Source organism: Rhinatrema bivittatum, chromosome 5 (assembly GCF_901001135.1).
Source record: "Rhinatrema bivittatum chromosome 5, aRhiBiv1.1, whole genome shotgun sequence".
Lineage (NCBI taxonomy): Eukaryota > Metazoa > Chordata > Amphibia > Gymnophiona > Rhinatrematidae > Rhinatrema > Rhinatrema bivittatum.
The window spans coordinates 312,354,662-312,381,425 of record NC_042619.1 but is presented as its reverse complement, the minus strand read 5'-3'; the positions used below and the strand labels follow the sequence as shown (position 1 = coordinate 312,381,425).

Below are 26,764 nucleotides of genomic sequence, written 5' to 3'. Positions count from 1 at the left end.
CAAAGGTAACTCCATCCAAGCTTGAAACTGAGACTGATATTTCATCAATAAAAAATACATTTAATGCATATAACAACTTTGGATCCCTAGGCACTCATATTCCAAGATATTTTCTCTTATTGTCAGCCCAACATAAAGGAACATTTCCAACCCAAATAGAATGTAAAATATCACTAAGAGGTAAAGTTTCAGATTTAGTGAAATTAATCATTAAGCCTGCAAATTGGCCAAAATGTTTAAACAAGTCTAATGTGTGAGAGATCCCTAGTTATGGATTACCCCAAAAAAGTAGTTTGCAAATAAACAAATGCAATATTCTAGTGAACCTGAACATACGCCATGAATAACCAATGATGCTCTTTTAATAGCCAAGGGCTTCACTGTAAGTAAACATAAAAGTGGGGACAGTAGACACTCCTGACGTATACCACTAAATAAAGGGAACACTGAGGATACAGAACCATTTACTCATATTCTGGCTTAAGGAAGCCGTATCCAGGAGCGGAAAGAGCCAGTGATCTCATCGCTCTCTCTAAAATCCAAAATATATAATCCCACTAGACCTTGTCAAAGGCTTTTTCCACATCCAAACTTATAACTAATGTTACGATTCCTCCTGTAGCTGTGCCACAGGAGGCCTCTCACCTTTCTCCGGAGGCCGCTCCGAAGCCAGGGCCTAGAAAGTAATGAGTGGGAGAACTGAAAGGGACACCAATCATCAAAACAGAAACAAAATCAACAGATAGGCAATCCAGGGGTAAAAGAAAACAGATAGGTGCATGATGGCATGCATGAAGGAGCACACAATGGAGCAAGCAGGAGATGAACACTGAGCAGCAGAGGTGAGGTAGTGATGACATATCTGCAAGGCAAGAAGAAAAGTCCTTAGTTTGACAGCAGTGAAAAAACAGTACAGTTACACTGGATATAAATAGTATAGTCAGTGAGGCATGAGCTGTCTACATATGTCATTACAGCTCATATATGGGGCTGGTCTTACCTCGTGCTGTGCAAAGGAGCTAAAGAGGTCTTTTCTACGTTTGGTCACAGAAAGTGAATTAAAAGGTGTTAAACTATTATAGCTAGAAAGGACATCTCTATTTCTTATGTGTGGCCTCTTATGGAGCACATAGTCAGATAGTTAGTCTTGTTTAGGGGATTTTCTTCTAAATTAGGAACAATCTAGGCTATTCAGTGAGAAACAGAATGACCTCTCCCCACCACAGGGGAATGATTTGGAGCTGTTGTATGATTTTCCTTTCAGTTTCCAAACTGTGCAAACATTCACAGCGTGATGCTTATCAAGACTAACTTAGATACTCATAGCTTTGTTGGTGCCCTTTGATTGAAGGACAATATCTTCCATTTTCCCTTTCCTATGAACGTGGACATGAGGGTGGCCAGATCCATGATCTCTGATATATAAAGGTATGAGAAAGTATGTTCCAGGACAGAACCAACTAACCCAGGAGGCTAACTTTGAAAAACTATCCTTGGGTACATGTGGATGAAATGAGATTCAGCATATATCTTATACCATTAATTAAACTGATTAAGAAATCTGAGCTCCAGTTTTTTGCCTTGCTGACAACATTCAGGTCTGACAGTGACATAGTCATGCAAAAGACAAATTACTGGCTTGCACAGATCTGGAAACTATAATAAATCCCAACTCTAAATATGTCCCCTGCCCCTTGAAGGACTTAAAATTGGCTTTGAACTCCATCTCTCTCTTAATAAAATCTGAGCATCCTCCTGGAAACCAAATATGTAAATTCAAATCACCGAACCAAAATACCACCTCTAGAGACTCAAGCAGATAAAACCAGACATGGAGAGAAACAACCTGGTCATTGTGATATATGCATTTGTCCTTTCCCTACTAGATTGCCACAATATATTTTACTTAGGTCTCCCTCATAAAACATCTACATTAATGCAGAACATTGCAGCAAGGATGTTATCTGACTGCAGCTACAGAGACCACATTAGAACCTACAATGGCTACTGATCACTTACAGGGCTTTTCAAATGCCTCTGCGTTAACTTCAAGTCATTAGAAGGTCAATTTTCTGTAAACTGGTGAGCGGAGAAGTTATTTGCACAAGGTTACCCGGATAACTCTAGCTGATTCTTCAGTGAGAACGTCTTTGGATAAGTGTTCCATTGAATATACTCACCTAAGGTTACCTGGATAAAGATCAATCCCTGTTCAGCACTCAGTGAGTGACAGGGAAGTAGCCAATCTCCATTCTGTACTGAGTTCTGAATAAGGATTTTCACAGCCTGGAGAGAAGTGAATAACTCAATATTAAATGCTGGACGCTGTCAGCTGTGCCAGCACTCAGTATGCCATTGTGTGGAAGGAAGTAAGAGCCTGTCCTTTGCCTATTCTGCTTTGGGGACACTTTGGGGAATGTGGAGGAGTGGGACTTATTCTTCATTTCATCCTGTTATTGCTTGAGAACGAGTTCTTCTGTCTGCAGAGTTGAGCGTTCTTGTGAGGGTCTCACCAGGACAGAAACAATAACTTTGCACAAGGGCTCATGTAACGTGTGCCATGAAACAGAAGTGACTGTAGATTAAGGGACTGACATTTGCTTGTTGCTATAACGTATGTGAATTTCTTGTTAGATAGACATCATAAGGCACAATGACAAAAACCATCATAACACCCGAAATGGTGGAGCAAGTACTTCAGCTTCCCCATGAAAGACGGGTCATATATAATCGTCGGTCTGCAAAACAATTATAGTCCAGATAATTTTTTTTTAATTTTATAATGCAAATAAAAACAGTCATTTCCCTTAGAGATGAGTGCTAGAGGTGCACCAAATTCAATGAGAAAACAAAACCCAGTAATTTTTTCATTTAAGTTGGCACAGCTCTCTCAATCTCTAAAGAAAGTAACTGTTTTTATTTGCATTATAAAATTTAAAAAAAATTATCTGGACTTTAGTTATTTTGCAGACCTATGATTGAATATGACCCGTCTTACATGGGGAAGCTGAAATACTTGCTTCACCATTTCGGGTCTTATCTCGGTGTTTGTCATTATACCTTATGATATCTATCTAACAAGAAATTCCCATACGTTTTTGAATGCTCAACATTGGTTTATTTTCATTAAGTGCATTCAAATTTCTGACTCCCTTCTTGTTTGTGATTGCCTTAACATAACTACCATGAAATTGCATGGACTTTGTAAGAGAACTGACTTTACCAGGGACATAGTAGAAGAACTAAGTATTTCTTTTAACATATCTGTCATGAAAAAGCAAGGATATTGTAAATGCACCGGCTGCGCCTATAAGTATTTTGAAATAAATAAATAACAACTCAGCTATGAAACAGCAGGATCAGGAAGCTTCTAGACAACACAGTGTTAGTTTAGGAAGTGGATAAGATATCACATCAAAGCACCCAGGTGCTAAAGGGTTACCACAAGTATGGAATTCAAATCTTCCTGCCTATTTTTCCTGTGATTCATATGTGGAAAAACAGCATTGCAGGGTCAGGATATGTAGCCTAATGCAAGGTTATTTCAGCTGAGTCAGCAATATCCCAAGGTCCTTCTTATCCTCTGAAAGAAATACTTATTTTTAGATGCAATTGTATTGCTACTTTCTAACATCTGTGATATAGAATGTTTCTGAATCTCTCCTATCCTCCTCCTCCTCCTCATTTCCTAATTCGGATAGCCCTTCTGGTTGCCTAGCAACCAGCTGCATCCTTGGGCCTTGAAGAAGTAGTTTAGCTGAGAACAGAGGCCTCCTGGGAGCTGGGATGCTGTGCAAAAAGCTTGAAACAATTCAGACAGGCTATCTGTAAGGATGTCTGTCTGTTACTATACCACTGTACTCTTTGATACTGCAAGACCTTATGAACGTAGCAAGGTTAGGCTTGATTTGCACATGAATGGAAGACCCCCCCCCCCAAGGAAAAGAAAATGATGCAGGAAGTGGTGATGGTGATTCAACAGAGAATGCTTTTCCCTCTGAGCCAATAAAAAGACTGTTCTCAGCATGGAGTTTGTGAGCACTTTTCTCTCTAAGCTAGTACTGACCCACTGCCCCAGCATGGTATTAGGGTCACTCTTCCTTCTGAGCCAGTACTGACCCAACGTAACATCATGGGAGGACATTGCTCCATACAGGCTAATCAGTGTTCACTACTGAAAGTGCTGGGAAAAATTTGTGCCAGAACTCAAAAAGTACAAAAACTGTAGTGTTCAGCCCTGGTGAATTGTTCACTAAAATGAAGAACGTTTCATTTCTTGCCCCTGAACTAAGGAAGTGCATTATAAATTACCATTGTAGCATAACTTTTCACAAGAATTCACAGTGATTCTGAGCCAGCCCAGTTCACTGAAGGTGGTATTTTCATTGGAGTTTCACAGATGGACGCATGACATGTCAGCCACCACTCTGAGAAACAGGCTTAACAGACGAATCCACAGGAGCCCAAGGTTAATTTTATAGTGCTGTCAATACAAATACCCATGGCTGCGGCATTTCAGATTCTTACATCTTTGTCAGGGGTATGTCTGAATAGTTAACAAAGCAGCTCATAAGTATACATCTTACAAGCAGGTTAGAGCAGTGCTGATTGGAACTAGAATTGCAAGATAAGTCATAATTTTATCTGCGTATTTTGTTCTCAATAGTAAGATTTTATTTGCAACAAAAAATATTATTTAAAAAAATATATACCTGGGACTCATGAATGGTTACTCTATCCCGGGCCAATGATTATAAATATATGGGCACTCAAGCAACCGTATGACATAAGATACCGATGCTGATAGTGCAGTACGTGTCTTGTATATGAGGTCCGTTTTCCATTTCTATACCTATATTTGCACACTTGCTGCATTGTTTATCTGAGTGAATTTTCTATCATTGCTTTCATTCTCTGTTCTATGGCATTTCACAATATAATCCCAAATGCTTCCAACTCTTACAAAGTCCAGCTGCCAGAATTCTGGTGGGGATCAAAGCAACTCACCACATAGGGCCAATCTTAAGTCGACTGCACTGGCTCCCATTTGAAAACAGGATACAATTCAAAACTCTTTATTTTGTCTTCAAGTGGCTAAACAATATGGTTGTGAGGTGCATTCATTTCTAAAGAATGCTAAGAATGCAAAAACTGAGGCTATTTTTGGTTCTTTCTGAATTGGACAAATTGAAAATTGCCTCCTTATTTGTAGTAAAAAAAAAAAAAGGCCTCTGCTGGCCCTAGCTGGGCCTTCCCAACCATAAAACTACCTGGGCTCTCTATGAGACCAAGGCCTAGGCCTAGACCCGAAGCAGGCTCAGCACAGAGGCTGAGGCCAGGGCAGGTGCCGGTGCCCTCCTTATGTATCATTGCTGGGGCTGGGAGCTCTCACCCCAGCACCCACTTACCCTGTTTCCCAGGTCTGGCTGGTAAGAGGGCAGGATCGATGCCTAGATGCTCCTGTCCGGCTTCCAGCACTTCAAAAATGCTGCCAACTGTTTAGAGGCCAGCATTGAAGTGACATCACTTTGACACCTTCCACCAGTGCAGCCAGCACTATTTTGACAGATGTATTTTTAGGGTGGGGCGAGCCAAGGCCACTGAGGTCTGTTGTTTTTATTTATTTATTTATTTATTTTCTTAAAATTGGTTCTGATTTTTACGTTTTGTTTTATGGGAGGATTTTTTTAAAGTTTTTTTTTGGTTTGGCAAGTGAACTGAATCAAAAAAATCACATTAAACCAAATAAAAATGAAAAATAATCTCGTTAAAACAAATAAACACACCAAACCAAAGATTTTGGAACTGCGCATCCCTACAAAATGGTGCTTGAGCATTTCTCCCAGCTTCTGCTCTCCTGTGCTCCCACAAGGCAACTTTCTTCTTCCCAAATGGCCCACCTTTCATCTCCTCCTCTGGCTTCCGCCAGATTAACTTGAATCAGATTTTGCGCCTCTCTTTCGTGTTTCCCTAGGCTTACTGTAAACTGAGATGCAAATGCGGCAGGAATTTAACTATAAATTTGATTATAATTTGCCTTGATTCCAGCTTGACAAAAACGAGATAGAAATAAATAAATAAATATGCTGTGACAACATCTTGTAATGGATCTGGATGGTGGATGGTGGATCCTTGACGCCGAGGAGTGGTTGACATAACCTAAAGAAAACCTGATGGGTCCACTCCATCAGCAGGCGGGTACACCCTGTGTCGGAACAGACTGAATCTTCACCTATACCAACCACTTTCCCCTCAGATTGAGCCCTTGGGTTCTGGCGGCTGGCAGGTCTTAAGTGGGTACCTAGGGCAGTGGCAAGAACAAGAATCCAAGGCCAGATGAAAGTCAGAGCAGGCAGCACCAGGAGACAAGCTGGAGGTCAGGGCAGGCAGCAGGCAAGATGAGGTCAGGTCCAAAGCAGGCGTCAGGTCTGGGAAGCAAACGAGCATGGTCAGGGTTCAGAGCCAAGGTCAGAATGCAGGAAATCAAGCTATGGAAGGACAAGACACGTGCAAGATCAAGGATGGGGCAAGGCAGGAACACAAGAACAAGGCAAAAGACAGAAACAGGAATGAACAAGGAACTCAGGAACAAGGCAACGCACACTGGTAAGCAAAGCACAACAGGAGACCTGTGGCTGAGACAGGAAGCTGTGGGTCTGGAGTCCTCAAATAGGCCAAGTGTGTGACTTCATCCCAAGGCACCGCGAGCCTTTTCCACCATGGGCCCTTTAAGTGTCTAAGAGTGTCTGTAGGAAGGCCTGGAGGAGAACGAGCAGGATGGTGGCATCAAGGAGCAGCATGCCATGCTTTTCCGCGTTCCCTCATCAGTGGCATCCATGCCAGGAAGGAAGACCCACTGGGTCTGGGTGAGGGCTATAACCCACTGGACTGCCTCGTGGGCTGCCAAAACATAACACATCTTGAGTATTGCGTGCTGTTTTGGTCATCATGTCTCAAAAAAATGGCAAAACTAGTAAAGGTTATATTATGAAATGGCTCCTCACCTCAATGTTAATAACTCAAACAAAGTACTCTAATCACTTGAGGTACACTGCAAAAATAGCAGAATGTAACATCATTTATACCCTTATCCACAAATTTATTAAAGATAACACCGACGGAGAGTGGTATCAGACTCTTATATGGTGTATCCAATCTCATGGGCTCTTGCCCTCTACAGGGCTGCAACCCCTCTCTTGTTTCAAACACCAGTTGTTCTCACCTCATTTACCAACTCTCCGAAGGTGAAATTTTCATTTTATCTTTTTTATAAGTGCAAAAAATGCCTCTCTTACTTCACCAGTGCCCTTATTAATTTTTAATAAATAAGGGCACTGGTGAAGTAAGAGAGGCATTTTTTGCACTTATAAAAAAGATAAAATGAAAATTTCACCTTCGGAGAGTTGGTAAATGAGGTGAGAACAACTGGTGTTTGAAACAAGAGAGGGGTTGCAGCCCTGTAGAGGGCAAGAGCCCATGAGATTGGATACACCATATAAGAGTCTGATACCACTCTCCGTCGGTGTTATCTTTAATAAATTTGTGGATAAGGGTATAAATGATGTTACATTCTGCTATTTTTGCAGTGTACCTCAAGTGATTAGAGTACTTTGTTTGAGTTTAAAACTAGTAAAGGTACAGATAAGGGCAAAAAACAATGATAAAGGAGCTGAAATGGCTCCCTTATGAAGAAAGACTAAACAGGTTATGGCTCTTCAGCTTGGAGAAGAGATGACCGAGAGAGTTTCTGAAATCATGAGTGGTGTGAAACAAGTTAATTGAGAATGGTTATTTACCATTTCAAATATTTCTAGAACATGGGGACACTCCCTGCAACTTAAATGGTAGCAGATTTCAAACAAATGTAAGAAAGTGTTTTTCTCAGTCAGTGCACAATTAAACTGTGGAATTTAATTTTGGAGGATGGTTGGGTTTAAAAAAGGTTTGAACCAGTTTTTTGGAGGACAGGTCATTAACACGTATTAGCAGGGCAGGCATGGGGATTACCACTTCCTTTATCTGGTAATGAGCAACAGGGAAGAGATCTTCTGGGTACTTCCAAGTGACCTAGGCTTGCCACTGTTGGAGATAAAGATTGTCAACTAGCTCTAGATTTTCAGCAGAGGCTGATTGGATCCTGGTTTTATCCCATTGAATGCAGGGCCTCGTAGTCTTGGTTTTCTAAGGGACTGCAATAGGGAAGTTAGAGCTATGTCCATGGCATGCAATGGGCTAAAACCAGGACTAGATCAACCTGTCCTGACAATTTGGAGCCAGTTGGCAACACTAAGTAGGAGACAGGATGCTGGGCTTGATGGACCATTGGTCTGACCCAGCATGGCAATTCTTATGTTCTCATGTGCCTCAGCGCTGAACAAGAGCTGTGCCACAGAAACAAATAATCATTGCCATCCTGACCAAGATTAGGATAAAAGCTGAGTCTGGGGTTTTTATCCTCTGTCTCGATTTCTGTTTCTCCTCATTCTTTTCTCTTTTTTCACTCTTCTCATTGTCCTAGTCTTCCTCTCCTTTTGTTTATTCTTTTGGTGTTATCCTCTTCCCTTTCTGCTATCTCAGTACATCTTTCAGTTCTCTTTCTTGCTGGCTGCTCCTATGGCAATATGATGTTCCAGGGGGAGAGGGAGAGAGATATTTGTGCTTTGTAGTTTAATTGAACTTTATGGAGAAATATGTGACTTTGTTGGCTGGAAAAGAGTAACATTAACTGCATGAAGCAGCAGTTACAAACTTAAACACCTTGCTGGGCAGACTGGATGGGCCAGTTTGGACATTTTATCCCAGCATTTTTTATGTTACCATGAAGCCAGTGCTGTGCCATTGGCTGGCACTCAGTGACATCCTGATGATGGGATGGGATATTAAAATCAACTCATCTTTGGGAGCCCAGCAAACAATGTTGACATTCAAATTGGTGACTGGTAAATTTTTGTCTTGCAACCAAGGACTAGTGCTGTATGGCTTGTATCACTTAGTTAAGTGATACATTACCTATTCATCCCTTTAGCCAGTAACAGACAAGGGTCAAATACCAATAAGATTCATTAACTAATCACAGCTGTCTCTATGGTAAAGAGAGATGAGCTCGTCTTTGTTTCAGAAAGGCAGAGGCAGGAGGGGAGAAAGAGAAGGAGCCATGAGGTAAGATGTTACCTGCGTCCTGCTATTGGGCTGCTGAGAACAAGTTAAAAAAAAGAAAAGATGTTTCTGTTATGTTTGCTGATCTTAGGGTCCACCCATAACTGACAGCAGTTATCCCTAAGACTGCAAATCTTCCTACTGCAGGACACCATTGCTTTCCTCCATGGCGGCAGGGGCACCGCCATGCTGCTCTTCCTGCAGGGTCTTCCCTAGGCATGCACACAGTGTGCCACCCTTTAAAAGCACCTTGATAGGAATCCAATCTGCTGGAGCCCTTGGATAATGTCACGTGGCTGGGTACATAAGCCCCAACTGCGTGCCCTAACCTTGCCACAGAAATGGGTTTTCTGCCTACTGCAGCGTGTGTTGCTCCTACGTTCATGTTTCTGTTGTCCTGTAATTGCTGTGTTCCTGCCTTAACTTACCAGCCTTGCCTTGCCCAGCCCAGCCCATCTTGTCTAGTTTCTCCTTGCTTGTCCTCATCCATTCTTCAGCCTGATCTCCCGGTATTGATCTCTGGTTCAGAATTGGACCTGACCTCGCTTGCCTGCTGCCTGGATCTGACCATTGCCTTGGACCTGACTATGCTTGCTTGCCACCTGCCCCGACCCTCGGCATGTCCCTGGTATCTCCTGTCTGCTGCCTATCCTGACCCCAGCGTTGTTCTTGGACCCTTGCTCACCCTACCGCCCCATCTAATTCCTGCCGGACACCAGAACCCAAGGGCTCAAGCTGCAGAGGAGGCGGCTGGTACAGGTGAAGCTCCAGTCTGTCCTGTAGGTTCACCTACGAGGCTGCATCAACTACGCCACAGAATTAAGGGCTCACACCCATGCCACTCATCACAGTTTATTTGAGCAGGAAGTTATTGTAGTAAATTTAACTTGTCAAGAAATTATTTATTCAGAGTAGAGATGAGTTTCTTAGTGCTAGTAACCTGAATTCAGTCGAAACTGGTTTTGACAAGAATAGTTCAGTAAATTGTAGATAACTTCTGGTTTTATTTACAGTTAGCAGAACTGTACAAGGATAGTTGCATACATTTTATTAGTAGTAGACAAACAGGATTATAGGGAATAATCAGAATTGTTGCAATTTGTTTTAGAATAGAGAAGGATTTTTGTTTCATTTTTGGGGAGAGTAGATTTTTTTTACGTGGGTCAAGGTGATTTCCTGTGAATATGGAGGGCATAGAAGTCTTCATGAGGTCTCCAGGCATCCAGCAACTGAGTCATCGCCCAAGGACTGCAGACAAATTCAGTAAAGCACTCAGCAAATATGTGAGATTGAACTGAGAAATCACATACTGGGATTGATATTGAAAGGCTAGTCAGCTAGTTAAGTCAGCCAGATAAACTTATCCTGCTAACTTAGGTGGGATATTCAGCAGTGCTGTTGGGCCACTGAATATACCCGGATAACTTTAAAGTTAGCCAGATAAGTATATACGGCTAACTTTAGGCCAGCACCATAGCAGGTTTAACCTATCCAGCGAACTCAGGGTCCTATTTACTAAACATTTTCACCAGATAAGTAGCTCCTTCCCAATATACTCCGTCCCATCCACCATGTAGCCAGCTAACTAATTAGCCACATAAGTAATTATCTGGCTACGGGATGGGCACTGAACAAGGCTGAATATTTAGATGTTGCCACTTAGCCTGAAAATCCTTACGTGTCCAGGTAAATGGTGCTGAATATCAACCTCACTGACAGGCCAATACAGTACAGTGCGCTCCGGTGGAGCGCACAACCCGCATTTGGATGCGCGTTTTCATCGCGCTAGCTTTACTCCTTATTCAATAAGGGGTAATAGCGCGTCAAAAACGCGCGTCCAACCCCCCCGAAACTAATAGCGCCCGCAATATGCAAATGCATATTGATGGCCCTATTAGTTATTCCCGCGCGATTCAGTAAGTAAAATGTGCAGCCAAGCTGCACATTTTACTTTCAGAAATTAGCGCCTACCCAAAGGTAGGCGTTAATTTCTGCCGGCACTGGGAAAGTGCACCCTCCAACTTAATATCATGGCGATATTAAGTCTGAGGTCCCAACAGTAATAATTTAAAAAAAGAAAATTTAAATCGGCCAGCAGCTCGCGGGTTGAAAATCGGACGCTCAATTTTGCTGGCGTCCAGTTTCCGAACCTGTGGCTGTCAGCGGGTTTGAGAACCGACGCCGGCAAGATTGAGCGTCGGCTGTCAAACCTGCTGACAGCCGCCACTCCTGTCAAAAAAGAGGCGCTAGGGACGCGCTAGTGTCCCTAGCGCCTCTTTCTACCGTGGGCCCTAATTTGAATAATTTTTTTTACTGAATCATGCGCACAGGAGAGCGTGCGCTCACCCGCTCTCCCGCAATTTTTACTGTATCGGCCTGTAAGGGCTTTAGGGACAGACTTTTAATTTGATTGAACTGAGAACTGAAAGAGTGAATTGTTTTATAATTTTCAAGAAGCTAACTTTTCTAAATTTCCAATGCAAATAAATTGTTCTTTTATTATAAAAATGTGTTTTTATCTCCTGTAGAGTATGAGTGTAATGTAAATGTACTGGTTTACCTCGCATTACTTATAGTAGTAGTTTGCATCTGCCGCAGCCCTTCCTCCCTGCCTGCAGGAGAACTTTGAGCTGTGTTGGCACCTTCGACCTGCCTATTCTAAATCTCACAGCTGTCCCCTGGTTGGATCACTGGCAAAGTATTCATCATGGTAAATTAGTAACCTTGCTCCTTGGTTTGGCCTTTGTGAGGGCAATGTCAGTGCTCTCCCTCTTGCATGGGCAGTACTGGTAAGGATGGAGGTTTGCACTCGTCTCCTTTCACCCTCTCCCTTACTTGTGTATCCTCTTGCAACACTCTGGGTCCTTCACATACACTCCCTCCATTCCCTTTCCCCCTATTCCTGCCTCCTAGCTCGGTTGATGGAGCGTAAGCTGCATGGCGCTGGTAATCCAAAGCTGTTCTTGTCGTGCTGAAGGATTTTAATCAGCACCGGGGTCAGAGTTCATCATGAACCATAATGGGAAGGCAGAAGGAATCTGTGGCTGGGGGATTGGGAAGGGCCACTAGGGGTTGACCTAGATGACTTGGCATCCCTAGGGTTCCCAGCTGGCTTCAGGTTTTCAGGACAGGTTGATCCAGTCTTGGTTTTACCCTATTGTAGTTGTGACTTGCCTCTTACATTTCTTTAGAAAAGCACGATTACAAGTCCCTGCACACAGGGATGCCACTGATCTATATTGTGATAATAAATGGTCTGGAGAAGAGGCTGGCGAAGTTACAAAGAGCTGATTGAACTAGGGGGGCAGGGGCAGGGTCTGCTAGTGTCTTCCCCTATGCCAGTGATTCTCCACTCACTCCTTGGACACACGGAGCCAGGCAGGTTTTCAGGATATCCACAATGAATATGCATGAGAGAGATTTGCATATAATGGAGACAGTGCGTGCAGATCTCTTTCATGCATATTCACTGAGGATATCCTGAAAATCTGACTGACTAGATATGTCTGAGGCCTGAGTTGAGAACCCCTGCCCTGTGCTATTTATTGATTATTTGGAAGAATCTGAATTTTAAGCCAGCAAGTTCCTCATCTCTAAAAGAAACTCACCATTCATCCCATACATGGATTTGTCTTCCACCCCAATTCCTTTCACAGAATACTCAGACAGCATTCTTCAAACCACAGAGTATTTTTATTTGGTAGGATAGAGCTTTGCTTTTATTTATAACTGGCCTTTAGAAAAACAAAATTCCTAGAAGTTTTCCAAAAATTCCCAAAGCTTTCGATTTGTTTTCAAAGTCTTACAGCTGTAGCAAAGTGGAGAGAAAAATACGATGCCACAAGAAAATACATTTTATAAAGTCTGTATGTACACCTGTATATATTTATACAGATTGATATCTACAGATATATTTATATTAATAATACTTTCAGGGGAGTTTATACAAATGGAGAATTGGTAACATTCATAGTAAAAATAAGATTGCCACGTGCCTGATGGCCATATTCATTCAGATCCTACTTAAAAACCCACCTTTTTTTGAGGCTGCTTTTAAATCTTGAACCCTGGCCTTGTCAATTTCAACCATATTTTCTGTAACAAATACATTTCCTAAAACCTCCTCTGAGTCTGTGAGTCTTGATGATTGTCTCTAATGTGCATCCATACAGCAGTAAGGTTTCAGCATTGGAAAATCAAGGAAATCAAGTAGAATTTAAACATTGGCATAATTAAAATAGGACAGGGTCAATTTTCAAAGAGTTTAGAGGGCCTAACTTCTGATGTTCTAGTTTCACTAGGCTTCTAAATTTGGAAGCCTAAAAAGTGTGTGGTTACAGGAATAAGCAAAATTGTCAGTACCCTGTTATAGAGTCCATCAAGCTAGGGTGAGAGAACATTGTAGAAATCTCATCTTTGGGAGACTTTCCTTACCCCAAATGATGTCAAATCTTCACCGAGGTGTACTGTGCTATTTGCATGTCTCACTCTGCAAGTCAAACTGGTCCCAAAACCCTAAACGATCACCAAACCTCACCTCAGGTTATTAGCTGACCATCCTATAGTGATGTAAATAGTTGAATACTGTGAAGGTCTCCCCAGAGGCTCTCTCTCTCTCTCTCCATACTCCACAAGACAAAAATGACCAAAATGCAATTTGCAATCTTTATCGTGAATTGCATTACAGGCATTTCGCACAGCTTAACACCAGGAAAAAATGTGTAGTTATTTTTGGCGTTAAAAGTGTGCGATAGCGTGCGTTATGCTATCACACAGTGCGAAAATGCCCTTCCCGCCCATCCCCTCCCCAGTCCCGACCCTTTGAAAAATTTGCGTTCGCACCACATGTTACCATTACTATCGCATGCGTTTTGCCGGGCATTTTGGCATTATCGTGGGTGTTAACTCCATAACGCATTTTGATGAATTACCTTGTCTGGAGCTAATTTAAGTGCCTGCATTTAGGAGCTGTGTTGACTTCTTGAGGCCTATATTCAAAAAAAGCTGAGCCTCTAAATTTAGGATTCCTAATTTAGGTCTAATTCTGAAAATTGGTGCTAAGTTCCTATCTTTCTTTCCCCTCCCTAAATCTCCCTCTGTAGCCACCCACTTTTTTAGGGTCCTGTATTTAGGGGCCTAGTTTAAATTAGGGATCTGAATTTAAGAACTCAGACCCAGTAAGTTTACAAATGAGCCAATTTAGGAGGCTAACTCTAACCGTTAGGAGCCTAAACCCTTTGAATATTGATCCCTTTGTTTTTAACTGAGATTTTAGGTAATGTTAACTTTGCCATCTCACCCAGGTCGACCCAAAAAGGCTGATCCAGTCCTGGTTTAGACCTGTGGCATGCTGGGAATTGTAGTTCTGATTTGCCTAAAAAAAAAAATAGTTGAACTATATCTCCATGGATCCTGTAGCCCATGGTTAGTTAACTGTGCTGATGGGTACTTGCCCACTGGCACTGTAAGATATAGTTAAAATGAGATCAAATCTAGCTCTTCTTGCAAAGCAGCTCTGCCAACTCTTTCACTCTCAGGTTTCTGCAGGGCTAGTAGAAGCAATAGGTGACTAGGTGGCCACCTAAAGTGCTACAGTTTTGAGGACAGCAGCAGCAGGACTGAACCAGGCTAGCATTGATCATGGCCTGAGTAGTGATGAGAGCTTCTCAGCGGGTTCTCTGCAGCTTCCTCTACTTCTCTCTCACTCTGCCAAGCTGTCTCTTGCCGGAGAGGCTGCTTTCAGGAGCACTGTGACCCAGTTTCACTGCCGGGTTCACGGCAGCACTGAAACAGCTGGCTGCATTCCCAGGACCTCACCTAAGGTGGCGGGAGCCAGCACAAATGCTCCCACCATGTTCTCCGCACACCCTGGGTCCTGGGGCTGGGGTTGATATGGAGAAAGAGAAGAATGCCCTTGGGGATAAAGGGGGAGAGAGGGGATGAGGAATGGGAATTCTGCTGGGCCTTGTGGAGTTGAGAGGAGGGGGGGGGAGGGGTGCATGACAAGAATCACTTAGAATGCCTTGCACTGGCCCTGGGTTTCTCAGGCTTAGTTGAAAAATATTTATACAAATAATTTTGAGGATCCAATTTAAACATGACCTCCAATGCATTATGCAGACCTTGCAATCTGTAACCACTTCCTTCTGTCTGTGCTATATAAACAGTAGTTCCTATTTGCTGAGGATGAGGATGGCAAAGAAGTAGAAAGAAGACCCGACATCACCGGGCCTTACTTAGCAGGGGTGAGGAAAGACATTTTGTCCGTAGGAGGCATTGAAGACTTAAGTCACGGGTCAATGTATTACATGAAGTGAGAGCCAGGGACAAGAAGGAACCCAGCAGAGAGCTACTGATGGGAGTTGGAGCTTGATTTACTGCTGATGGACCCTGGAATTCATTCCTGTGGCCATCACCTCGCAGTGGTGCCATGCCGCTCGCAGAGTACCTTGTGACAAAGAAAACTGCCTATGTCATTTTTAGTCACTCTTCTGAGGGTAAAAAAAAAAAAATCATCACTTTTCCATGTTTTAAAGCTGAATAAACTCAGCAGGGATTACTTTTAAAATTCAGTTTGCATTTTGGCAACAGTCCCAGTACACCTCATGCTACAGCCCATCTTTTGACAGGCCGAAGCCAAGCACAACACCTACTGACCTGGAAACAGCAACAGAGCTAACTTCTGTGGAAGCTACAGCCCAGATTCCTGTTCTCAGTGGGTTGCTCCCATTCTTGGTCAGCACGGGGCAAGTGAATGGTGGAATAAGATGACTGGAAGGCATCACAACAACTGGGACATTTTTGGCCTATCCTGAATTCTTTTTTAGGACCCGACCCAAAGAATTTTGGAGTACATAATTCTGCTTTCCCTACTGAAGTTTTAACACTACATATCCCAGAATGCTTCAGGATGGCTGCTATGTAAAAGGGCAGTAACTAAAAAATGTCTTGGTGTTCCTGAAATCACGTAGTTATCCTAGTGCTGGAGATACACAGAATGACACTGACAGGCATCCACCTTCCCAGCTTGTGTCTTCGTCAATCCTCCTAGAACTGCTATGGAGCAAACGTGGATAGTAACATAGGACACCAGCCAACTGGTGCTGCTGGGCGAAACTGAGGACATGGAGAACAGTTTGTGTGGGAGAAATAAATAAGCCTTAATGGGTACAATATAAGAATAAAAAATGGATTATCTGAAAGTGCACACTATATCAGAAGCCCATCATTTGTGGGGCAATAAGATGAAACTTCTCAGTTTGCTCTTATTAAAAGTCCTCATCTCCTCTGAGACATGAATCAGAAGAAGGGATTTCTTGAGTAAGAGGACACACTACAATTACCCATTGTTATTGACACTGCTGCTTTGTAATGATGAGGCCTTAGATACCTCTGTGCTAACTGTGGATAATGGAAAAGTCTCATATTTGTCCTGTTCTCCACTGCAGCGGCAGCGATAGATCAAGGCCTTCACCTCCTTCTGGAAATTATTATTGAGGAAGCCATACATGATGGGGTTAACACAAGTGGAGGCCATGGCAGTCAGGTGGCAAAGGGAGAAGATGAGGTTGTGATAGCAGACAGAAATTTTCTCATGGTCCCAATCATAGAGGGCATTGAAAACAGTCAGTGGCAGCCAACAGATGGCAAAGGCCACCACGATACTTGCCAGCATGATGTTGATCTTCTTGTGGTTAGCTTTGCGGCACCCATCTTTGGCTCTCTCTACCATGTCCTTTCGACGACGCAACCGCAGGAAGATTCGCAGGTAACAGACCAAGATGAGAAGCAGGGGCAAGCAGTACTGGAAGATGAGAAGACATGTGGTATAGGCCAGCCGGTGATTCTCTGAAGGCCAATTGTCCATGCATACAAAGTGGTTGACAAAGGGGTCAAAAGGTAAGGAGAGGTTCTGAAATGGGAGCTTGGTCAGGATGCTAACGGACAGGAAGGGTAAGGAGATGAAGCAAGCCACTATCCAAGTGATAACTACGGCCATGTATGCATGCCAAGGAATTGGCTTCCACCCAGTTGGGTTGATGATCAACTGGTGCCTCTCCAAAGCTATCAGAACTAAGGAGAGAATGGATACTGTGACAGAGATACACTGAATGAAGGGCGTCATCTTGCAGAGAGCTTCTCCCAGCATCCACCGATTCATCAAAGTGTAGATCACTGTGACTGGTAGGCAAACCAGGCACATGAGAACATCAGAGCAGGAGAGGTTGGCAATGAAGATGTTGGTGACATTCCTCATCTCTTTCTGTCGCATTATCACAAAGACTAGGCAGACATTGCCAATCAGCCCCACAGCAATCACTGCACTGTATGCCACAATCAGGAAGGTGATGTTGCTAACCGAGTCAGTGCAGAAACTGTCCTCCTCCCATGGCACGTTGAGGCGGTCAGAAATATTCATATACATCAGCTTCAGGAACTCATCCATTATCTTAAGAAAGCTCCAGAGACTGCTTCTTCGCCTCTGTCAGCAAAGCTGCAGGAAATTCTTAAATCCAGCTGTAACAGGTGTGCAATTCTTAATTCTCAAGACCTACATAGAGAAATAAAGCACTAAATATTACAAGTTCTTTCAGTGATCTAAGTTAGTATAGTAAGGTGCCCAAAGTTAGACGCCCATAATAGTTGGCAGTTTGGAGTCATGACCCTACAGTGGATGTACTGAGATAATTTACAGTATATTAGAAATCTAAACATAATATTTGACAGGTCAGTAATCCTATCCCATATATGTATGTATCTATGAGTTTCATGTAAGTGTTCATCTGATCTTCAGGTGGGTTTTATATATCTAGTTTTCAGTGCAAATAATCTTTTGGTCCTAAAATGCCTTAACTTCTTACCTCTGAAAATGTGCCCTACTACGCACAACTAAAATTCATCCACTGTTATTTGCAGTAATTTTATTCTTTTCAGATGGAAAGGAGTGGGAATAGAGGAACTCATTGTAATAGCACTGAAAGGATGCTGACAAACTCTCAGGGTGAACAGCCATATAAACTGAACAAATGCAGCACACTGCAGTGCAGTGCAGTTATACAATAAGAGCCCCATAGAGACATGTTCAGGAGAGAGAAACAGTACACACATCACACACACACACTCACACACACTCACACACATACTGTAGTGATACATTGAGATCCTCAGAGACACATTCAGGAGAAAGAGACAGCACACACACACACTGCAGTGATACACTGAGATCCTCAGAGACATATTCAGGAGAGAGAGAGCGAACACACACACACTGCAGTGATACACTGAGATCCTCAGAGACACATTCAGGAGAGAGAGACAGCACACACACACACTGCAGTGATACACTGAGATCCTCAGAGACACATTCAGGAGAGAGAGACAACATACACACACACACACACACACACACTGCAGTGATACACTGAGGTCTTCAGAGACACATTCAGGAGAGAGAGACAGCACAAACAAACACACACACACACACTACAGCGATACACTGAGATCCTCAGAGACACATTCAGGAGAGAGACACAGCACAAACTCACACACTGCAGCGATACACTGAGATCCTCAGAGACACATTCAGGAGAGAGAGACAGCACACATACACACTGCATTGATACACTGAGATCTTCAGAGACACATTCAGGAGAGAGAGACAGCACAAACACACACTGCAGTGATACACTGAGATCCTCAGAGACACATTCAGGAGAGAGAGACAACACAAACATACACTGCAGTGATACACTGAGATCCTCAGAGACATATTCAAAAACAGAAATTCTACTGATCTGCAATAAATTAAATGAAAAGGTTATATCAGAAACCAAAGCATTACATAATCCCCAAATAATTACTCAGAAAGTAAGAGATTTAGGCATCATTTTGGATCGTGAATTCAATTTTAAGAAATCTATAAGTAACATGGTAAAGGAAGGTTTTTACAAATTGCAAATTTAAAAAAAATTAAAACTACTATTACACACTAATGATTTAGAACTGTCCTTCAGGCTCTTTTGTTTTCTAAATTTGATTACTGCAATGCTCTGCTATTAGGTCTCCCTGCTACTACGATCCGCCCTTTGCAACCTTTGCAAAATGCCGCAACTCAGCTTTTAACAGGAAGTAAAAAATAAATATGATCACATCACCCCAATCCTGAAAGAACTCCACTGGCTTCCTATTTATAATACAGAACTCAGTTCAAATGTTTAACCCTAATTCACAAATCATTATATGGTGAAAAAACTGAATGGCTGAATGCCGCCCTACTCATTCATACCCCTCAATGAAACCTAAGATCCTCTAGCAAGGCATTGCTATCTATTCCATCTCCAAAATTGGCACACCTAAACACAGCCTGTAACAGAGCACTATCATTGGCAGGTCCAAAAATATGGAACTCACTACAGGTTGACATAAGACTCGAAACACACCCACATACTTTAAAAAAAACAAAAACAACTCAAGACATGGCTTTTTGAACAGGCGTTTTTGCATTGAAGTTGGTCTCTTAATTGTATAATTTTAGCCTACTGTATTATTTATCTTTTATATACTAGTTTTATGGGCAGTTAGGATTTTGTTAAATTTTATTGATTGTATTATTTAAAGGGATTTAAAATGTATTACCTATTATTTTAGATTTGTTCTACCTTTGTATCATGTTTTTTATACTTTGGTTTTAATGTTTTATGATGTAAACCGATATGGAATTTTTACGAATATCGATATATAAAAATTGAATAAATAAAAATAAATAAATTCAGGAGAGAGAGGCAGCACATACACACACACACACACACACACACACACACACACACACACACACTGCAGTGATACACTGAGATCCTCAGTGACACATTCAGGAGAGAGAAACAGCACACACACACACTGCAGTGATACACTGGGAGACCCTCAGAGACACATCCAGGAGAGAGAGACAGGACAAACATAGTGCAGTGATACACTGAGATCCTCGGACATATTTAAGAGAAAGAGACAGCAAACATACAGTGATACACGGAGACCCTCAGAGACACATCCAGGCAGTCAGCACACATTCAGTGAAGTGATACACTGAGACCACAAGAGACATATCAAAGCAGAGATAGCAGTGATAAACAGACCCTCAGAGACATTTCCAGGCAGAGAGACAGCACGCACATAGTGCAGTGATACATTGAGACTCTAAGAGACATATCCAAACAGAGAGATAGCATACAAATAGTGCAGCTGAGACCCTCAGAGACATTTCTAGGCAGAGAGACAGCACTCACTTAGTGCAGCGTTACACTGAGATCCTCAGAGACATATCCAGCAGAGAGAGTCAGCACACACCCAGTACAGTGATACACTGAGATAGAGACATGTCCAGGTAGAGATACAGCATATACTCTATAAAGTGATACATTGAGACCCTCAGAAACGTATCCAGACTGAATGAGAGCACATACATAGTGCAGTGATACACTGAGACCTTCAGAAACATATCCAGGCAGAGAGATAGCACACACACATATGCAGTGATACACTGAGATCCTCAGAGACATTTCCAGGCAGAGAGACAGCAGGCACATAGTGCAATGATACACTGAGACTCTCAGAGACATATCCAGACAGAAAGACAACACATTCATAGTGTAGTGATACACTGAGACCCTCAGAGACATATCCAGGCAGAGAGACAGCACAAATATAGTGCAGTGATACACTAAGACCCTCAGAGACACATCCAGGCAGACAGCACACATTCAGTGAAGTGATACACTGAGACCACAAGAGACATATCCAAGCAGAGAGATAGCAGTGATACACTGAGACAGAGACATATCCAGACAGAAAGACAGCACATGCATAGTGCAGTGTTACATTGAGACCCTCAGAGACATATCCAAGCAGAGAGACACCACACACATAATGCAGTGATACACTGAGATCCTCAGAGACATATCCAAGAAGAGAGACAGCACACGCATAGTGCAGTGATACACTGAGAGACATGTAGAGTCAGAGAGAGTGCACTCACATAGTGCAGTGATATTCTGAGACCCTCAGAGTCATATCCAGGCAGATAGACAGCACACACATAGTGCGGTGATACACTGAGACCCTCAGAGACACATCCAGGCAGACAGCACACATTCAGTGAAGTGATACACTGAGACCACAAGAGACATATCCAAGCAGAGAGATAGCAGTGATACACTGAGACTCTCAGAGACATATCCAGACAGAAAGACAGCACATGCATAGTGCAGTGATACATTGAGACCCTCAGAGACATATCCAAGCAGAGAGACACCACACACACATAATGCAGTGATACACTGAGATCCTCAGAGACATATCCAAGCAGAGAGACAGCACACGCATAGTGCAGTGATACATTGAGAGACATGTAGAGTCAGAGAGAGTGCACTCACATATTGCAGTGATATTCTGAGACCCTCAGAGTCATATCCAGGCAGATAGACAGCACACACATAGTGCGGTGATACACTGAGACCCTCAGAGACATATCCAGATAGATAGCGCACACACACACACACAGTGTGGTGATACACTGAGACCCTCGGAGACATATCCAGATAGAGAGCACACACATAGGGGCGGATTTTAAGAGCCCTGCTCGCCTAAATCCACCCAAAACCGGGCGGATTTAGGCGAGCAGGGCCCTGCGCGCCGGTGAGCCTATTTTACATAGGCCTACCGGCGCGCGCAGAGCCCCGGGACTCGCGTAAGTCCCGGGGTTTTCGGAGGGGGGCGTGTCGGGGGCGTGTCAGGGGCGGGGGCCGAGCGCCGCGCCGTTTTGGGGGCGTGTCGGGAGCGTTTTGGGGGCGGGCCCGGGGGCGTGGTTACGGCCCGGGGCGGTCCGGGGGCGTGGCCGCGCCCTCCGTACCCGCCCCCAGGTCGCGTCCCGGCGCGCTAGCGGCCCGCTGGCGCGCAGGGATTTACGCCTCCCAGAGGGAGGCGTAAATCCCCCGACAAAGGTAAGGATGGGGTTTAGACAGGGCCGGGCGGGTGGGTTAGGTAGGGGAAGGGAGGGGAAGGTGAGGGGAGGGCAAAAGAAAGTTCCCTCCGAGGCCGCTCCGATTTCGGAGCGGCCTTGGAGGGAACGGAGGTAGGCTGCGCGGCTCGGCGCGCGCCGGCTATACAGAATCCATAGCCTTGCGCATGCCGATCCCGGATTTTAGCGGATACGCGCGGCTCCGCGCATATCTACTAAAATCCAGCGTACTTTTGCTTGCGCCTGATGCGCCAGCAAAAGTAGGCCAAATCGCACGGTTTGAAAATCTACCCCATAGTGCAGTGATACACTGAGACCCTCAGAGACATATCCAAGCAAAGAGACAGCACTTGCATAGTGCAGTGATGCACTGAGAGACATGAAGAGGCAGAGAGAGTGCACACACAGGGGGCCGGATTTTAAAAGCCCTGCGCGCGTAAATCCGGCCGGATTTACCCGTGCAGGGCACTCGCGCGCCTATTTTGCATAGGCCACCGGTGGGCGCATAACCCCGGGACGCGCGTAAGTCCCGGGGCTTCGTAAAAGGGGCGGGGGAGGGGGCGTGTCCGGGGTCAGGGGGTGGTTCGGGGCGGGTCCGGGGTGGTGGCGCCGGCCCGGGGGCGTGGCCGAGGCCTCCGGACCAGCCCCCGGGTCGGGTGATGGCACGCCAGCAGCCTGCTGGCGCGCACAGATTTTCACCTGCTTCCGGCAGGCGTAAATCTGCCAACAAAGGTAGGAGGGGTTTAGATAGGGCCGGGGGGGATGGGTTAGGGAGGGGAAGGGAGGGGAAGGTGAGGGGAGGCGGAAGGAAAGTTCCCTCCGAGGCCACTCCGATTTCGGAGCGGCCTCAGAGGAAACAGGCAGCGCCCGCTGGGCTCGGCGCGTACCGGTTGCACAAATGTGCACCCCCTTGCACTCGCCGACCCCGGATTTTATAAGATACACGCGGCTATGCGCGTATCTTATAAAATCCAGCGTACTTTTGTTCACGCCTGGTGTGGTGATACACTGAGACCCTCAGAGACATATCCAGATAGACAGCGCACACACATAGGGGTAGATTTTCAGACGAGCGCGAACAGCCTACTTTTGTTTGCGCTCCAGGCGCAAACAAAAGTACGCTGGATTTTAGTAGATACGCGCGTAGTCGCGCTTATCGGCTAAAATCCTGGATCGGCGCGCGCAAGGCTATCGATTTCGTATAGCCTGCGCGCGCCGAGCCGCGCAGCCTACCCCCGTTCCCTCCTAGGCCGCTCCAAAATCGGAGCGGCCTAGAAGGGAACTTTCCTTTGCCCTCCCCTCACCTTCCCCTCCCTTCCCCTACCTAACCCACCCGCCCGGCCCTGTCTAAACCCCCATCCTACCTTTGTTGGGGGATTTACGCCTCCCAGAGGGAGGCGTAAATCCCCGCGCGCCAGCGGGCCTCCTGCGCGCCGGGCCGCGACCTGGGGGCGGGTACGGAGGGCGCGGCCACGCCCCCGGGCCGTAGCCACGCCCCCGTACCCGCCCCCAAAACGCTGCCGACACGCCCCCGCAACGCCGCGCGCTCCGGCCCCGCCCCCGACACGCCTCCCGACACGCCCACTCCGAAAACCCCGGGACTTACGCGAGTCCCGGGGTTCTGCGCGCGCCGGTGAGCCTATGTAAAATAGGCTCACCGGTGCGCAGGGCCCTGCTCGCGTAAATCCGCCCGGTTTTGGGCGGATTTACGCGAGCAGGGCTCTGAAAATCCGCCCCATAGTGCGGTGATGCACCCTCAGAGATATATCCATATAGAGAGTACACACATAGGGGTAGATTTTCAGAGCCCTGCTCGCCTAAATCCGCCCAAAACCGGGCGGATTTAGGCGAGCAGGGCCCTGCGCGCCGGGAAGCCTATTTTACATAGGCCTCCCGGCGCGCGCAGAACCCCGGGACTCGCGTAAGTCCCGGGGTTTTCGGAGTGGGCGTGTCGGGAGGCGTGTCGGGGGGCGGGGCCGGAGCGCGCGGCGTTGCGGGGGCGTGTCGGCAGCGTTTTGGGGGCGGGTACGGGGGCGTGGCTACGGCCCGGGGGCGTGGCCGCGCCCTTCGTACCCGCCCCCAGGTCGCGGCCCGGCGCGCAGGAGGCCCGCTGGCGCGCGGGGATTTACGCCTCCCTCCGGGAGGCGTAAATCCCCCGACACAGGTAGGATGGGGGGTTTAGACAGGGCCGGGCGGGTGGGTTAGGTAGGGGAAGGGAGGGGAAGGTGAGGGGAGGGCAAAGGAAAGTTCCCTTCTAGGCCGCTCCGATTTCGGAGCGGCCTAGGAGGGAACGGGGGTAGGCTGCGCGGCTCGGCGCGCGCAGGCTATACGAAATCGATAGCCTTGCGCGCGCCGATCCAGGATTTTAGTAGATACGCGCGACTACGCGCGTATCTACTAAAATCCAGCGTACTTTTGTTTGCGCCTGGAGCGCAAACAAAAGTAGGCTGTTCGCGCTCGTCTGAAAATCTACCCCATAGGGGTAGATTTTCAAAGGGGAACGCGCGTACCCCCCAAAACCTACCCCAAACCCCCCCTGCGCGTGCCGAGCCTATTTTGCATAGGCTCGGCGGCGCGCGCAAGCCCCGGGACCCGCGTAAGTCCCGGGGCTTGCAAAAAGGGGTGGTCGGGGGGCATAGCCAGGGGCGTGGTTAGGGATTGGGGTGTGTCCGGGGGCATGTGGGCGGTCCGGGGGCATGGCCGAGTGCCCCGACACAGCGGCCTGTGTTGGGGCCTGCCGCGCCGGCGCGCGTAAGTTACTACTGCCCGGAGGCAGTAGTAACTTCTCCGATAAAAGTAGGGGGGGTCTAGACAGGGCCGGGGGGGTGGGTTAGGTAGGGGAAGGGAAGGGAAGGTGTGGGGGGGGGGGGGGTAGAAAAAAAGTTCCCTCCAAGGCCGCTCCGATTTCGGTGCGCCCTCGGAGGGAACGGGCAGCGCGTGCAGGGCTCGGCGCGCGCAAGTTGCACAAATGTGCACCCCTTGCGCGCGCCGACCACGGATTTTATAAGATACGCGCGTATCCTATAAAATCCAGCGTACTTTTGTTCGCGCCTGGTGTGCGAACAAAAGTACGCGCGCGCGTATGTTTTTAAAATCTACCTCATAGTGCGGTGATACACTGAGACCCTGAGACATATCCATGCAAAGAGACAGCACACGTATAGTGCAGTGATACAATACACTGAGAGACATATTCAGGCAGAGAGATAGTGCATACGGTGGTAGAGATTCCATATTTTCTATGATTCGTGGTGAAATCTTTGAAATGGCTAAAGTAAATTTAAGTTTATAAAGGTTTGTATATCCAGTTTGTCTGAGATTATCAGTCCTGATAAGTACTTCTTGTGAGATTGATTTAACAAGATAAATAAGAATTGATGTCTGGGAAGAGAAGCAGGATTGGCGGGCAGAGGGTGGAGGAGGGAACAGAAACGTTTTTCTACTTGCCACTTTGACATGACTGAATGACTTACCCGAAGGCTTGCGGAAAACCTCGTTGCTAATCCTTCTGGCCTGTAGGTGGCAGTACAGAGCCATCACCAAACGGAATCCTAAACTAAAGAGCCACAAGCTGCCCAGGCCCGGAGCAGCCACAGCTTCGGGGAAATCCCGTCATTCACATATTAGTCCCCTCCCAGGCACGAGCATTAAGGTCATCCACAAAATATTAGGAGATGGGACACCTTTTTATTCAACCGACTAAATGCATTTCTTAACCAGTTTGCAGGAATTCAAAACTCCTTCCTCAGGTCCAAAGGGGCAGGGGGCGGTAACTCCAGAAAGCTGTGAAGTCAGCCCCCTAAAAAGGTTTCCCCTCACACTTTTTCGTTTGCTGAACTTCATTTCTTCCGTCTTACTGACAGGGGAGAGGAAAATGTTTCCTTCTGCTTTCCCCCAGGTGCTTAAGTCGCCGGCGCAAACAGAGCAATGGCAGACGGGTCACTGAAAGGCTCTTTCCTTAAGGGAATAATTACAGGAGTCCATGTTCAGGAGGCCCACTTTCTTCAAACATTCAGCAGAGCACGCGTGCTCTGCTGAAGTTATCCCTGGAAACCCGGTGGGGGTCACCACCCAGCTAAACGTGAGCCCTCCCCCTGAAACGCAGGGGCAATATCTCAGATGCAAAGTCCGTCCAGCTAAGCCCCGAGCTGAGCCTGCTCAGTAGGGACCTCCTACTGCTTCCCCTTTCCCCCATGAATGCATGAGCTGTAAAATCTCACCAAGGGGGAACTCTCCCAAGCAACTCCTCAAGGCCCCGATCACTGCCTCTTCCTCCTGACTGCCTCCTCTTTCAGACGATGCCTGTTCCAGGTGTTCTCTCCTGCTGGCCCAGTGGTGCCTGCCTCCTTCCTCCTATTCCTGGCCCTCTGCAAGCCAATGACCAAAAAGCCAATTGCATCGCATTTCTCTTTTACAGGCCGATACAGTACAGTGCAGTGATACACTGAGATCCTCAGAGACATATCTAAGCAGAGATGGAGCGCACTGTTAGCCGGCGTTTGGACGCGCTAGCTTTACCCCTTATTCAGTAAGGGGTAATAGTGCGTCCAACCCCCCCCCCCCCCCCCCCCCGAACCTAATAGCGCCCGCAACATG

At 45.9% G+C, this 26,764-nt stretch overlaps 1 protein-coding gene across 1 annotated transcript in view; it reads right to left on the bottom strand.

The window, feature by feature from the left end:
- Positions 1 to 12,836: 12,836 nt before the first annotated feature.
- The window catches only part of LOC115092906 (neuropeptide Y receptor type 1-like), a 33,521-nt gene continuing 19,593 nt past the window's right edge, over positions 12,837 to 26,764 (bottom strand). The window contains exon 2 of the mRNA XM_029604321.1: positions 12,837 to 17,707. Within this exon, the coding sequence (XP_029460181.1) occupies positions 16,496 to 17,602 (1,107 nt within the window). The 5' untranslated portion in view covers positions 17,603 to 17,707 and the 3' untranslated portion in view covers positions 12,837 to 16,495. The remainder of the gene's footprint in view (positions 17,708 to 26,764) is intronic.